At 27.3% G+C, this 15,779-nt stretch overlaps 1 protein-coding gene across 2 annotated transcripts in view; it reads right to left on the bottom strand.

The window, feature by feature from the left end:
• LOC141909685 (17-beta-hydroxysteroid dehydrogenase 13-like) overlaps nucleotides 1–15,779 on the bottom strand; it is a 146,740-nt gene that overhangs the window by 77,091 nt on the left and 53,870 nt on the right. For both annotated transcript variants that reach the window (XM_074800253.1, XM_074800254.1), the window contains exons 3-4: nucleotides 8,134–8,240; nucleotides 6,464–6,604 (exon numbers count right to left, since the gene is read on the bottom strand). In XM_074800253.1, coding sequence (XP_074656354.1) covers nucleotides 6,464–6,604; nucleotides 8,134–8,240 — 248 coding nt within the window. The remainder of the gene's footprint in view (nucleotides 1–6,463; nucleotides 6,605–8,133; nucleotides 8,241–15,779) is intronic.

Here is a 15,779-nt window from a genome sequence, read left to right as displayed (position 1 = left end):
GCCCAAAATGTAATAAATTATTCTCAAGAAATTATTTTAAAAAACATTCAGAGAAGTGTAAAATTAATGGTGCAACGGCTAATGTTGATAGTAACGAAAGTAATAGTAATTCTGTTGAAGTTGAACCTGAAATTATTTGGAAAAGACCTTTCTTATTCTATGATAAGGATAATATAAAAGATCATTTCTGTGAGCCTTGTCGAATGAAATATAGCCCTGAAAATATAGAAGATTGGGAGAATCATCAATTTCGTAAAGTACATATAGATAAAATTTCTAATAAATTTGAAGCAGAATTCAATGAAAGAAAAAATAGTTTATTAGAAAAAATAAAATATGAGAAAACGTTACCAGATAATAAAGAAACAGTTGAAAAGTTAGAAAAACAATATAATGAATTAACAAGAAAAACATATTATTGTAAATATTGTAAATTGATTATTACAACAAGTAATTCAAATCTACATAATAGAACAATAAAACATAAAGAAAACGTAAGAAAATACCAAGAGCTTAATGAAGATCTATTACCAATAAATTATAAACAAAATGCCCACGATGTAGTTATGCGACCTTAAGACAAGAAGGTACTGTGTTATTTTGTAATGAATGTGGATGGTAAAGGAATTTATGAGGTGAAGAAAAAACTAGAGATTTTCTCATAGAACCAAAATTAAATTATCTAGATTAAATTTTTAAAATATTTTCTATAGATCATACACCAGAATATATGCAATGGCTTGAAAAAATGAAAATAATAGAAAATAAAAATGGTGAAATAACTAAAAAAGATATTATAAAAACAATTATTCCATCAACATTTAACACACAAGAAAAAAAAATGTATTTATATTTATTATTTAACGATTATTATGAAAAACCTAAATTAACAGAAGAAGATATAGAAAATATAAAAAAAAACATTCAAACAAATATTAATGTATTATTTAGAAAATAGAATAACAGATTCAATTAATTATGAATTCTTTTTAAATAAGATTGTAAATTATTTAAACATCGATATTATAATTCCATTTGATGAATTAACAAACAAAAAGAAACAAAGAGAGCGAGATGAAATGTGGCACAATATAACACGTTATTTAAATGAGAAAAATGAAATGGAAGAACCTAAACAAATTATACAAGAACAATTAAATGAAAAAGAAGAAACCAATAGTGATTTCGAGTTTGATGATATTGATTTTATAATTTAATAACCATTAGGTAATGTTTTTATACCATCATCTAAAATATGCCTTTTATCATCAAATGGATTCAAACTAGTTTTTTGAACTTCATTAATGTACATCTCGTGATCTTCTGATCTTAAACAATTCATTTTGTGTTTCATTACAATTGAGTTGTATAAACACTTTATATAATCTTGAAATTCTATATGTTTATCAACCACATGTTTTGTTATTCCTTTTAACTTTTTAGCTTCATGATCTTTTGTTCTGTAACTATACATTTTACTTCTTATCCCAACAAATTCAATCATTTCATCACCCCCTAATTCATCTTAAAATTTACCAGGAATCTTTTTATTATCATTGCTAAATAGTTCATGATCTTTGGGATAATTGCTAAAATCAAAATGATGTTTTAATGTTTTTAAGTCTTTTGTTATGTCATTTGTCTTGATTTTTAGTATGTAACTGTCAGTATTGAACGCAATTAATGGAAATCCACAGTTAAATGTACCATCTTCAGTTAATAAATCGTAAACATAATCCGTTGGGTTATATATTTCAAATAAATCTTTAACTTCTTCTGTTAACTCATTTTCTACATGGTTTAAATTAAAGCAATTTGGTTTAGATTTAATCAATCCAATATTCATATTGAAGCCTAATGAATTACATAATATATTTAACCCTGATATAGCAACTTTTCCTTTTTGAGGTTAAGATATTGTTTTGTGGTTTTTGAAACTTTTTGAACCATCTGCAGCATAGAATCCAATGAAGAACCATTTTCTTAAATTATTTTTTGCATTTAATACATAATCTGGAACTATCTTTTCTTTAGTTGAAGTATTACTTTTAACTATTGCATGAATATAGAATTCATCATTATATTTTGTAGCAAAATCTTTAGGATTATTTACAAATATTCTATAAACCGCGGATGATTTCATATGATCCACGATTCTAAATGTTTTATGTGAATAAACTTCTTCGCAGAATTTCTTTATTCTTTCTAATAATTTCAAATCTTGATTGCATAAATACCAACGATATTGAGTGCGATTAACATATTTATACACACCCATGAAAAATCCTTTGATAAAATATTCTTTTTCTTCTAATGTTTCAGGTTCTATATTATAAATATAATTAATAATTTCATCGAATGACATATTTTTCATTCTTTGGAAAAATCTTTTATGTAATAATTCATCTCCAATTTTTATATGAGTTGGTTTCATTTCATTGCCATTTCGTTTAATTAAACTATGATCTTCTGTAACATCTACAAACCCTAATTTAGTTCAGTCTCTATAGATTTTCTTATTTGTTTTATGCCTAATAATATTCTTTAATTTTTTCCATCCATTTCTTGTCCAAACATCCATTAAACCATTTATTTGTATTAATTCTTTTTCACCATATGAAATATAAAGTTCATTTTGTTTTGGAATTATTTCTGAAATTCTTCTTATCAATATTTTATCATTACATTTTAATAATATTGGGGTGTCAGCTGTTACAGAATCAAAATATAATATTTCAACATGCTATTCCCCAAAAAGTGGTTGTAAAACATTATAATAAAAATCATACATTAATAATTTTGATACGTCTAAAACAGTTGAACAAATGAATATAGGTTTATTAAATTTCATTGACGTTCTTTTTAATTTTACCGCGGTTAAATAATCTTCAAATCTTTTATTTCCTAAATGTCTAGGACTTGATTGTAAATGTCTTAATCTTTCAGAATTATTTACTAATTCAATATCATTTCTATTTCTAATATTTTCACATGTTTTACCATAAAAACTATTATTCATTAATTTGAAGAATCTGTTTCAAAATCTGTTTTAGATATGGTTCTCTGTTGAGTATCAAAATCTATATGTTTTTCTAACCACTTCGATTGATTAAATTCAATATATCTATGTACTTTCTTTAATTTCATTCCTTGTTTTAGATAAAATTTTAACATTCTATAATGAACAATATAATTGTATTTATTATTTTGAGTAAGTATTAATTTTTCTGTAAAAACATGATCTTTTGGTTTTATTTTCTTCTGGTATTCAGTTAAATAACTATCATCTACGACTAAATGTTCTGGGCAATAAGGTAAGTTTCTTGTTTTAAACTTCATATTTTCAGGATATTCTAAATCAACTACAAAGAAATAACCAATTGGTGCTTCATCTTTTAAACTCGCAATTGCGCTTTCCCAATCAGGTTTATCACCATTTTCAACTTCTGTTAATATAAAATTTTTGAATGGTTGAGGTTGCATCATTGCCCAACCATACAAATTATTGGCGTCAATATATAATAATTTATATTCATCATTTGCTTTAAAATATCTATCTCCCATAACACCACTAATCCCACCTCTAATAGATTTTTCAAACAATAATACCATATCTATATTTGTTAACAAATCCATTTTTATATCTGTAAATTTCAAACCACATTGCCATGTTAAACCTGGTGATGAATAACAATAGCAGGGATCAACATTAAAATGATTCAAATTGACTTCTCTAAATTTTTCAAATATGTCAGCAAATATTATTACATCAGATTTTAAATATAAATCTACTAATTTACCATGGTTTTTATTCTAAAATGATTCCATATATTAATTGTTCTTTCAAAAACTTCATCTTTCACGTACTCATTTTTTAATTGATCATAAAATTGTTCTTTCATTAATTTTGTTTCTTTGAAATCATCATGCGTTTTATAAAATGAGTAAGGTATTGCGCCTTTATATCTCAATAATTTAAAATCTTGTTCATTTGGATAATAATATCGAGTTATAACAAAATCATTATCAACTAAACTTTTTGCTAAATTATCTAATGAACTTGCTAGAAATCTATAAGAATCTAAAAATGTAATGCAACCAAATTGAAATGAAATATAATTTTCAGATGTCTTAGCTAATAGTTTAAAATCATATTTTCTTACATTTACGCCATTCATAGCATTATATTCTTCTATTTCTTGATTAATTGCGCCCAATTTTCCCGATAATTGTTTTATAAATAGATGGGTATCATAACCTGATAAATTATGAAATAATATTGGAACGAAATTAACGTTTTTAGCTTGTAAATTACAATCTTCTTGAGCAGCTCCACGATATTTTGAATTTAAATGATCATGATCTCTAACTTTTTTATCAAATGAATAAAAACGTTTTTCACAATAACAACAATGAGTTGCATAATTAAAATCAATTTCATCTTCTTTTGTCATAACTATTCTTTTATTTTTGTTTAATAATTCTGCAAAATCACTTTCTAATTCAATTATTTTGTTACAAAAATTATTAACTACATCTTCACCTCTAAAAGAAATATATTGACTTTCATATAATTCAGGATAATTTGATTTTATGTAAATTCCACAAGCAGCAGCTCTTTGATGAGATTTTTTAATTGTATTTATAATTGGTGGGTCTTGTATTGTGTCTTCATTTAATTCATTTCCTTTATCCATTGATTTTAATAATTGCTTTTTGTTATATATTTCTTTTCTATCTTGATCAGTTAATTATTTATTCAACGATTCAAAATCCCCATAAATTACAAATGGAACAATATTCTTAAATTTATGATTAGTAAATTTCAATTTATAATCTTTTTCTGTTGGCATTATTAATTTACAAAAATCTTTATTATCACATAATTCTTTATGTTTTAATAATGTATTCTCAGTCATAAATTTAGATAAACATTTTCTACATAGATAAATTTTTATTATGGTGATCACTTTATGTTCTAAAGAATAAATCAATTTGTTTTAACCACATATAATGTTCATTTTCATCTTTTTTGTAACATAACAAATCTATAGCATTTTCATCATCATAATATTCTGTTAAATATAAAGCTTCCAATGTATAATCTTTAATATTTTCACCTTTTGTATTTGGTAATTGCATTAATTCAAATACATTTATTTTTAAATTATTAATTTTTTCTATTTTGGGTATCATTTTTATAGTTACTGGATACTGATCAATTTTATATAATGTTTCATATTTCCGGTAATATGTTATTCTACAAACATTTTCCTGTGTTGGATGTAAGCAACTAATAATTGACCATAGAAAACATTTATTATCTTCATTTTGAATATTTATTACGGCTTTTGTTGTAAATGGTAATTTAATATAAGATGATGCTTTAATATCCTTTTCTGTTGTAAAGTTTGAATCTTTTTTAAACATTTTATTACTTTTTGATGTTTTATTTCTTTTTGTATTATAAACATATAAATCTAAATATATAATTTCATTCAATGTTAAGCCAGAACCCTCAAAATATCTTTCTTCAATATGACGTTTAAATTCATTAAATATTTTTTCTAATTTCTCTTATTTGCGTTTTTTGAAATTATTTCTTCGGAGAGTGTTTGAATATTATAATCCATTTTTTCTTCTGACTTTATAAAACTTACTTTCCCAGAGATACTAATTTTTGGATATTCAACATCTGTTATCAAATCTAGTATTTTTTCTATTATTTCATTAAATTTACTATAATCTTCTATTGTTATTCCTTTAAAAAATCTAAATATAATAGCTGCAGGACCAATTTTACTACGTAATGTTTCTAAAATTTCAATTTTATCTTTTATTTCTAGTGAATCAATATAATTTCTAACATTTTCCATGTAAGGTTTATTTGAAATGGATTTAGTTTTTGAAGTTGTTTTTTTTTACTTTTTGAGGTTTATCATCGAAATAATCTTTTCCTAAAACATTATTACTCAAATTTTGGTGGTGTTTTTGTGATTTGAGATGTCTTTTATAATTCCTTTTTGTTATAAATTCATTACAAACTTCACATTTTATTTCATCCACATTCATATTTTCTAATCGTTCTTTTCTTTCATTGGAATTTTCTGGAGTTTCAAAATCTATTACATTTTTTATATGATTTGCAGTTTTTTCATGTCGTGATTTTTGTGATTTATCGATGTATTTGTTACAATATGGGCAATAATATTGATTTTTATTGACATTATTGTTTTCTGGCTGTTGTTCATTCTCCATTAATAAGGGAAAAAAAATTACTTGTGGTGATGAGAGGTGTCTCGACCTCTGATCTGAAAGCCTACTTTTCCTATTACTTATGTTTCCTATTCTACTGTAAACACAATCAGTGGAGTATCGGTGGAGAATATACGTATGTACTCATGTATAGACTAGGATGACTCAACAGTTTTACTTCACACAAATTTTACCAAGTGATACTGACCTAGACTTAGGATACCATGTCATTCCAGTGTCAACAAACATCGGGTAAACTCCGGTCACGTGAACGTAGTCTTTTTTATGGCAAACTCGTATTTCATGTTCGAGACCCAAAGTGAATCCACGGACTGCAAACTTGGATGCACTGTAACAAGATACAAGTTATAGTTTTGTTTACAAATATAATAAATGCCTATTACTCTAGTTAAGATATCGACATAAAGGAGTGCCTTTTCGACCCTAGAGTATCAAGATTATCAGACACCATCGAAAACATTCTAGTTAAGCGTAGAGAAGTCTAAAAGTCTGCAAGCCGGATATTTTTTTCAAACTTTTTTGTCAAAAATAAAGCAAAATCTAGCGATCCAAAATTTAATGAAATTCCCATTTAATATGTTAAACTACACGAGTAATTGGCATTAATTGCGCTCAGGAATAACATAATCTATATTATATGTGTGTTTACTGAACGCTTGGCCATATATACGTTTTGATTGATCGGGTAGCTACGACGACTTTGTCCTGTTCCATCAACAATTTTTTGTTGCCGAACGACGTGCTTTTGTGGTCACCGATTCCGGGACATGCCAATATTTTTTCAACATTCACGAAAAACGCAATTAACGTTCCGCCGGCGCCTGCCTCATGATGTCCGTCCCAGCGAAATATCGAAGTAATCATATCAGAATGTCATTAGTTAACGAGAGCTCTCGAGAGCTCGCCAGGATCGTTGGCGAACGTGTTTCTATGAAATATTCGTCCAATTTTGAAAGTTTTTTGCATTTGTCGTCAGAAATCAGTTAGTTAAAGCAATATGGTTTCAATGTATCCAATATAAACGGATTGACGTAGGCTAGCCTATGCATCACTTCTTTTATAATTTGAAATATATGATCAGTACGCTATTGTTCAACCCCATCTCATCATCCACATAATTAAATGTGGTATATATAAAGAGTAAATATACGATTTAGACATTAAATAAAAAATCTGGCGACGCTATGTTGAAGGGTATAATAGAAAATTGTTATATGATTTATTCAGTTGTTTTTAATATTTTACGTGAACGGTATTTAAATTTGAATTTACTTTCAAAATGAGATGTGTAGGAACATTTGGACTTTGGATCCAATATACTGGCATAGGCCATACTGGGCTTTAACGGGCCATATGTCATTTTGATTAAACTTGGGCCTACAATGACTAGGGGCTAGCCAATGTATACCACAGTAACTGCATTTGCCATGAGTGGGAGAAAATGCTGTTGGATATCTTGGCTTTGCCTGGTTTGGATCACTAAAATGCATACTCCACTCGACTTGATTGAAACAATCGTGACACTAATACGTTTAGAACTGGTAAAAGAACGGTGTAAAGTATAATTCCTTTCGAATTAACTTTTTCGAATTAACTTGATAAGGAGATGAAGATCGATCCTGGAACGTATAGCCTCATGATTTCGATATCATCGGAGCCACCCTGTATTATCGACCCGTACATGACATCATACCTGACCTGGCCCTACGGAGTTCTACGGCAGAAAAAGGTCGTTCTAAAGTATCAAACTTACCAAAAGTGATAATTTTGATGAACAGAGCTAATCCGTTAATACAACTAACATCAGAAAAAAATGATAAGTCGTCAGAATGAATACGGGAGTTCATCAGTGCTTACCAGTAATCAGTCAGATAGGATGTTGCATGATATCCAGCCATTGATGCTATGTTCATGATATAACCATAGTTCGCCGATAACATATCCGGCAAGAATGTTTTGAGAGTCTAAAAAGAAAAACAAATACCTCTAAAATCAATGGACCAAGGTTCTTCCCAGTTTAAATCCTTTTTTCTCAAATTATAGGGAATTATAAACAAATACCTAAAAGGGGTTTCAGATTATCTTGATTTGATAGTATCATTATGTGTTATGATGTTTGTTCGGGAAAACATGCTTTCTTAACAAAAAATCTGAACAGGCATATTTGTTTAGAGAATCTTATTGTTTTGGGTTTGTGCATATTTTTTTCATTATATTTCTTTTTTATCTTTGTCTATGGTTAGTATCTCATTAGAGAGTGAATTATTCTACTCAACTATCGATGTTTTGAGATGCTCTATAAAAAAGAAAATCTGAATCATTATCATTATTCAATTTCTCTATATTATGATGTAAGTTGTAGGATACAAGTAAATTGTGCAAAAAGGCAAGCAGTCTTATGCAATTCTCCTTAAACTAACAACATCATTTCACACAGGACTGACAATTCATTTAACACCGAGTAAACTGTGAACTGTATCGGCAGGCTGGCTGGGGAACAAGCATTTATACCAGCGTTACAGGATTCCATCCATCAGGAACAACAGGGCATTTAAACCTTATATCTACAATCTGTATTGCATCCCGGAATGAGAAGATTAGTATAACTTTACATAGTCTTTATATACAGAATCATGAGTATAATGTGAGAACTAGGTGTCAGACAAGTTGTTGACAACAGGACTCACAAACTTACTCCCAGTGACATGTCTAAGAGACATTAATTAATTATTAATTAATTAATTAATTATTGATGAGCACTGACTAGAGCTAATTACTATGAATACAGATCGAGTAGTCTGACATGTTGATTACGATAAAGCATATATTGATACTATATTCATAAGTTTTATCATATTATTGATATTATTATCACTATTAAGCATTTCATGTAGTAAGAGATATGAAATATTATGAACCATTCGATATGAAACTGTAGATACGTATGATTATAAAATATGTGACTTATATCAGGGTAACAGATGCCCTCTTGTCCATTTAAATTTGGTCCTCCGAATTTCTAGAAAACACATATGCTGAAGGGTGATTAACTTCATCCACCGCGAAAACGTGAAAACTTGAGTTGCACGACGTGAAAAAGTCTGAAAACTGAACACGTGCGTACGTGTGACGATATGAAAACAGTAATTTCGAATGTTCTGCAGAGGTTCGCCGGCGTTGAATTTTGATGTTATTTGAATTCTGTTCGAACATAACCAGCCACGTGAGTAATAGGGATAATAGGCTTTCAGATCAAAGGTCGAAGGGTCGAGCTCGTAAAAAAATGAAAATAACAATAATTTACAGTTGAATTAGTCGCGCACACTGCTAATTCAACTGTAAATTATTGTTATTTTTACTCACTTGCCCCTTCAACCTTTAACCTGAAAGCCTATTACCCCTATTACTCTTAAAATAATCATATACATGAATAACATTTAAATTGACAGATAATTCAATATAAAAGTGTGAGCTCTTATAGAATATATAGATAGATATATTTACAACATTATTTCAATATTTATATTTGTATGAGTTAGATTTTTAAACATTAAAAGTGTTAGTAAAGTGTGATTGAAATAATACATGATATAAATCATTGAACTTCTAAAATCAATTTAGTAAAAAAATATGTATAATAAATGGAATCAGAACAACCACAAACTATCAATATTACAAATAACACTGGTGTCATAAATATATACTACTAGAAGTGTTCTAAATGTGAATTAGATAAATTAGCTATAACAGAATCGTAAGATTAGCAAAGATGGTTTTCAATATTGCTGTAAAACTTGTACTAAACTATATACCAAACAATATCGAGAAGATAATAGAGAAGCTTACAATGATTATATGACAGAATACATGAGAGGAAGATATCAAACAGATCTTAATTTTAGATTAAAACAATGCTTAAGATCTAGATTAACACAATTATTCAACAAAGAAACACATTCAGAAACATTATCTAATTTGTTGGGTTGTTCAGATGAATTTCTCAAATCATGGATAATATATCAATTCGACGATAAAATGAGTATAGATAATTATGGCGAATACTTTCATATTGATCACGTGTTGTCGATTTCTAAATTTGACATGAATGATGAATACAATAAAAAACTTATTTGGAATTGGAAGAATCTAAGACCTTTAGAAAAGAAGGAAGACATAATTAAATCTAATAAACTAGATTTACAGTTATATTTAGATCAACTGGATAAAGCAAAGACATTTGTTGAATTATGGAATAGTATTTCACAGAATCAACCGCGTTCTGAGGTTTTAATCAGTGGTTAGAAAGCTGGCAATTCTATTTGAGCTTTGTATGTCTATAATACATAGCTTTTGCTTACTACTAAAACATATGTTGCCAAATATATCTTGTTTTCAATTCTAAAGAATTAATTAACTTCATCATAAAGAACATCTGTGCAGAAAGAATTAGTTTGGTCGAACGTGCGCCACGTCGGCAGTTAGAAATCAACTTTCACATACATAGTACGTATTGGATATTCTCTCTCAAAATACAGTTTACAGTTCTAAATCTAAATGTAAGTACCGTTTTTTGTAGTTATTATGAAGTAGGGAAACCTTTAAACATATTAAAGTACAGTAATTCATTTTCACGTTTTTTTATCTTTTAGATTAAAATGGAATACAGAGATCAACCAGAAATTCTAAGCCAACCAACGGGTGAGGAACGATTGCTGCTGGATAGTGAAACTCAGGAATCAATAGATTATCATCAAGAAATGGTGAAAATTCTGAGTGACGTAATACATAATAAACAATTACCGCGCGAACTACAATTACCAAAACTACCAGCAATGCGACATAAATTGCTGTTGGGACTCAAAGAATCGAAAACTAAGAAAATGAGTGGAGATATCAGTGCCGGTTTTGAAAGAAAACTGAGAAGAGTAGGTGGATTAATAAAATATGAAAAATTCAAAATATTAGGATTAGCATTTAGTGAAGTAGTCAGATATTTACCAGAAATTGAAGAAATGATTGGAAACAATCCAGTAATTAAAGAATTCTGGACAAAATTATAAATCATAACACTGAAGGTCTTAGATATCAAAAAATGTAATCTCGATTGTACATATCTGTTTTAATATTGTATTGATTACTGTTAACTAAGTATTGCGCAATAACCGGTCCGATTGAACCGCTTTTCTATTGTTCTCCATTGTTCTATTATTGATCGTTGTTAATGGCGGCGGTTGTTCTGTATTGATTGTTTACTGTTAACTAAGTATTGCGCAATAACCGGTCCGATTGGACCGCATTTCTTTTGTTCTCCATTGTTCTATTATTGATCGTTGTTGACGGAAACAGCTGCTCAATATTGATTGGTTACAGTTCTATGTTTGAATGTTGTAGTTTACAGAATAAAAATATAACTGTGTATTGCGCAATAACCGGTCCGATTGGACCGCTTTTCTATTGTTCTCCATTGTTCTATTATCGATCGCTAAAATTTACATAATAAATATATGTGTTTATGAAATGATATTTCCACCAGTCGTTTCGTTGAATTGATTTTCAGTTGAGGATTTTTAATCGAGGATCCGAAATGACTTATCAAAAGCAGCGAGGAATGAAAAAGGATGACGTTTGTCGAAAAAATGGAAGAGGATTCTAAAATGTTAATTTTAATAAAAATTTGATTTATAAATGGAAAGGAATGATGAATACAATAAAAAACTTATTTGGAATTTGAAAAATTTAAGACCTCTTGAAAAGAAAGAAAATAAAATCTAATCTAATAAACTAGATTTACAGTTATACTTAGAACAGTTAACAAAGGCAAAGAAATTTATTGATCAATGGAACAATGATCCAAATAATGAACAATACGTTGAGGAATTTGATATCAAGGATCCGAAATGACTTATCTGGACAGTTATAATTACTGCTCCTAATAGATAAACAAAAGTAGTGAGATATCAAATAGATTTTAAATAAAAAGTATTTAAAAAACAATAACTTCAACTAGCTAGTGAATTCTATTATATTTTTAATATTTTCTTTTCAAAAAAGAATACTTTATATTTTGAATAGATTCAAATAGAAATTCTTTAAATTCAAATAGCTAGTATCAGTAGTCAATACTAGAATTCTTTAACTTTAACTATCTAGTATCATTTTGTAATACTTATAATATTTTTTCTTATTAAATTTCTCTAATATAAATGTCAAAGAAATCGAGTAAGAATAGTATTGATATTGAAAAGACATTAGATGATTTGGGTATTAGTGATAATAAAGATACAGTTGGAACTAATTGTGCTCAAGTTAATTGTAATATTGATTATGAATACTATTTATATTGTAAGCATCATCTAGAACTATTGATTGCTGGCGGAAAATCTAAAGAGTTTTTAAATAGAAGTATTACTTTTCAAGAATTAGACTCTATGAAACCCGATAAAGTAATAAAACATTTTAAGATTTATGAAGAGGCAAGATTAGCCCGAATAAATGATTCTAATTCAGATGGTATTGCCAAATGTTATTCTAAGTTATGTAACCAGTTAATACCAATTAATGATGAAAATAAATTATATAGTGATTTGAAAAATGACTATTTAGAAATGACTGAATTACAAAAATGGGTTGGTTATGCTTCATTTCAATTAGGATCGGTTATTACATTAATTTCTACTGGCGTCATAACATTTTCGAACATCAAACCTATGTAATATAAATCAGGTAAGAACGAAACAGATGTACTCAACCAAACGTCGAAACAGAAAATGAATCAGAACAAAAATTAACTAAAATAAATGAGTGATGGCGTTAAGAAAAAGCCTAGATCCGAGAAACAAATTAAATGGGCAAGAGAATTAGGTAAAAGATCTTCAGAATTAAAAAAAGCTAAGAAAAAGAAATTAACTGATATATATTACAATTGGATTAGTAACAGTTATTATATTATCCGGTGTAATTTATAAATCAAAATTCAAATCTGATGATAAAGATGATTCCAAAGACAATAAATCTATTATACCAGAAAATAAGTCAAATCATAAAGTCATTGAAACTAAATGTAAATTATTATTAATGGATTAAAATAAGATGAAAAAAGAACAATATTTGAAAGATTTCTATTACAACCCAGAAAGTGAAGTATCATATTCTAACGTTTCAGAATTATGGGGTAAAATTAAATCTGATAAGGAAAATATAAAATATAGCGAATTAAAATCGTGGTTACAAAATCAACCAACGTATCAAATCCACAAGAAAATGGATAAAACTTATTTAACAAGAAAAGTTATGGTTTCATATATCGATCAACAATGGCAAGCTGATTTAATTGACATGAAGAACTTAGAGGAATACAACAAAGGATATTTCTGGATATTAAATGTTATAGACATATTCAGTCGATACGCATGGTCAGTTCCAATCAAAAATAAAACTGGTGTAGAAGTAACAAATGCTTTTAAATCTATATTTAAAGAAGCTATTCCAGATAAGATACAATTTGATGAAGGTAAGGAATTTTATAACAAACATTTCAAAAAACTATTATCTGATAACGATGTAGATTATTTTTCAACACATTCAGATAAAAAAGCATCTATTATAGAAAGATTTAATAAAACATTGAAAACTAGAATGTGGAAATACTTTACTGCTAATGAAACATATAAATATATCGATGTATTAGATGATTTAGTGAAAGGTTATAATAATTCTAAACATAGTTCTATAAATATGAAACCTATACAAGCTAGAAAAGAAGATAATTCGGAAATAGTTTGGAATAATTTGTATGGTGTGTTTGTTACACATGATTTCGGAGAACCCAAATTTAAAATAGGACAACACGTCAGAATATCTAAATATAGAAAAACATTTTATAAAGGTTATACTCCAAATTTTACTGAAGAAATATTTAAGATTAAAAAGATAATATTAACTAAACCTTTCGTTTATAAATTAGAAGATCTAAAAGATGAAGAAATATTAGGTTATTTCTATGTACAAAAATTATCACTTGTACCAAATCCAGATGAAATAGAATACAAAATAGAAAAAGTATTGAAATCAAAAACTCTTAAAGGAAAAAAGTATTCTTTGGTGAAATATAAAGGATATGATGATAAATTTAATGAATGGATTTTATCTAGCAAAATTAAAAGAATAAATGAATAAAGATTTATTTATATTCGAACCGCATAATATGTTAGTTACTGGTGTAACCAATTGTGGTAAAACACATTTCATATTAGATTTGTTAGAAACTATTTATAAGAATCATTTTGATAATATAATATTATTCTGTCCTACTTATGAAATGAATAAAACATATAATAGAGATATAGTTAAGATAAAAAAGTTTATTATATTAGATCCTAAAACAGTAAAAGAAAATTTAGATAATTGTATAAAAAAAGCAATTGATACTTATAAAGGATCAAATACATTATTCATTGTAGATGATTGCGCAAATTTACATGATTCAAAAGTTAGAGAAAGTGAGTTATGTTATTTAGCTTTCTCTGGGAGACATTTTGGGATAACAACATGGGTTTTAAATCTAAAATATAATTCAATTGTTAAAGACTTTACGGAGAATATAAGATTTCTAGTTTTATTCTACAATAAAGATAGAAAATCTATGCAACAATCATTGGAAGAAAATCAAATTATACCCACTGAATTACATGATGAATCTATGAATAAATTAAAGAATAATAAAGGTTCAAAATTATTACTGAGATTACAATTTCCATATGAATATAAATTTATAAAATAACTATTTATATATCTATCAATCTAATACGTATTAAATACGTATTAAATACGTATTAAATACATTAAATCTTAAAACCCCATTTTTAAAATAAATATTATTCATACAGTTTTTAACCAATTTATTTTTATTTTTTCAACTAATATATGAATAAATTTGAAAATAATAAAGGTTATTTATTATTACTGAGGTTTCAATATAAATTTAAAAAAGAAATATATTTTAAGGTATTTTCAAATAATATGTATTAAATACGTATTAGATACGTATTAGATACGTATTAGATATGTATTAGATACCTTATTACTTAAAACCCCCTTTTTTATTTACTATTATTTTATACAATTTTCAACCTTTATTACTTTTTGAGTGTTAGATAATTACTTTCTGAATCACTTTCATCATCACTCTCCAATTCATCATCAGACCCTAACAATTTATTCAAATGCTCTACCGAATCTTCATAAATAATTGGTTTATTGATATACTTATTAGTCATCTCAACTATATCTTTATTTTCTGATTTAAGTTTCAAAGAATCTTTATTATCAATGCGCTTTCCTGTAACTATATCACCATGTGGGTGCCATACGGCACCATTTTCATTATTATCTTTATTAGTGTTTGCTCCTAATATTTCATTTACAATGTTTGATATTAATTTAATAGCATCGGTTAAATCTAATTCATCTTTATTAGGTGTTGCTAATAATAAATCTTCATTAAT

Source organism: Tubulanus polymorphus, chromosome 8 (assembly GCF_964204645.1).
Source record: "Tubulanus polymorphus chromosome 8, tnTubPoly1.2, whole genome shotgun sequence".
Lineage (NCBI taxonomy): Eukaryota > Metazoa > Nemertea > Palaeonemertea > Tubulaniformes > Tubulanidae > Tubulanus > Tubulanus polymorphus.
This window is presented reverse-complemented; position numbering and strand designations above follow the sequence as displayed.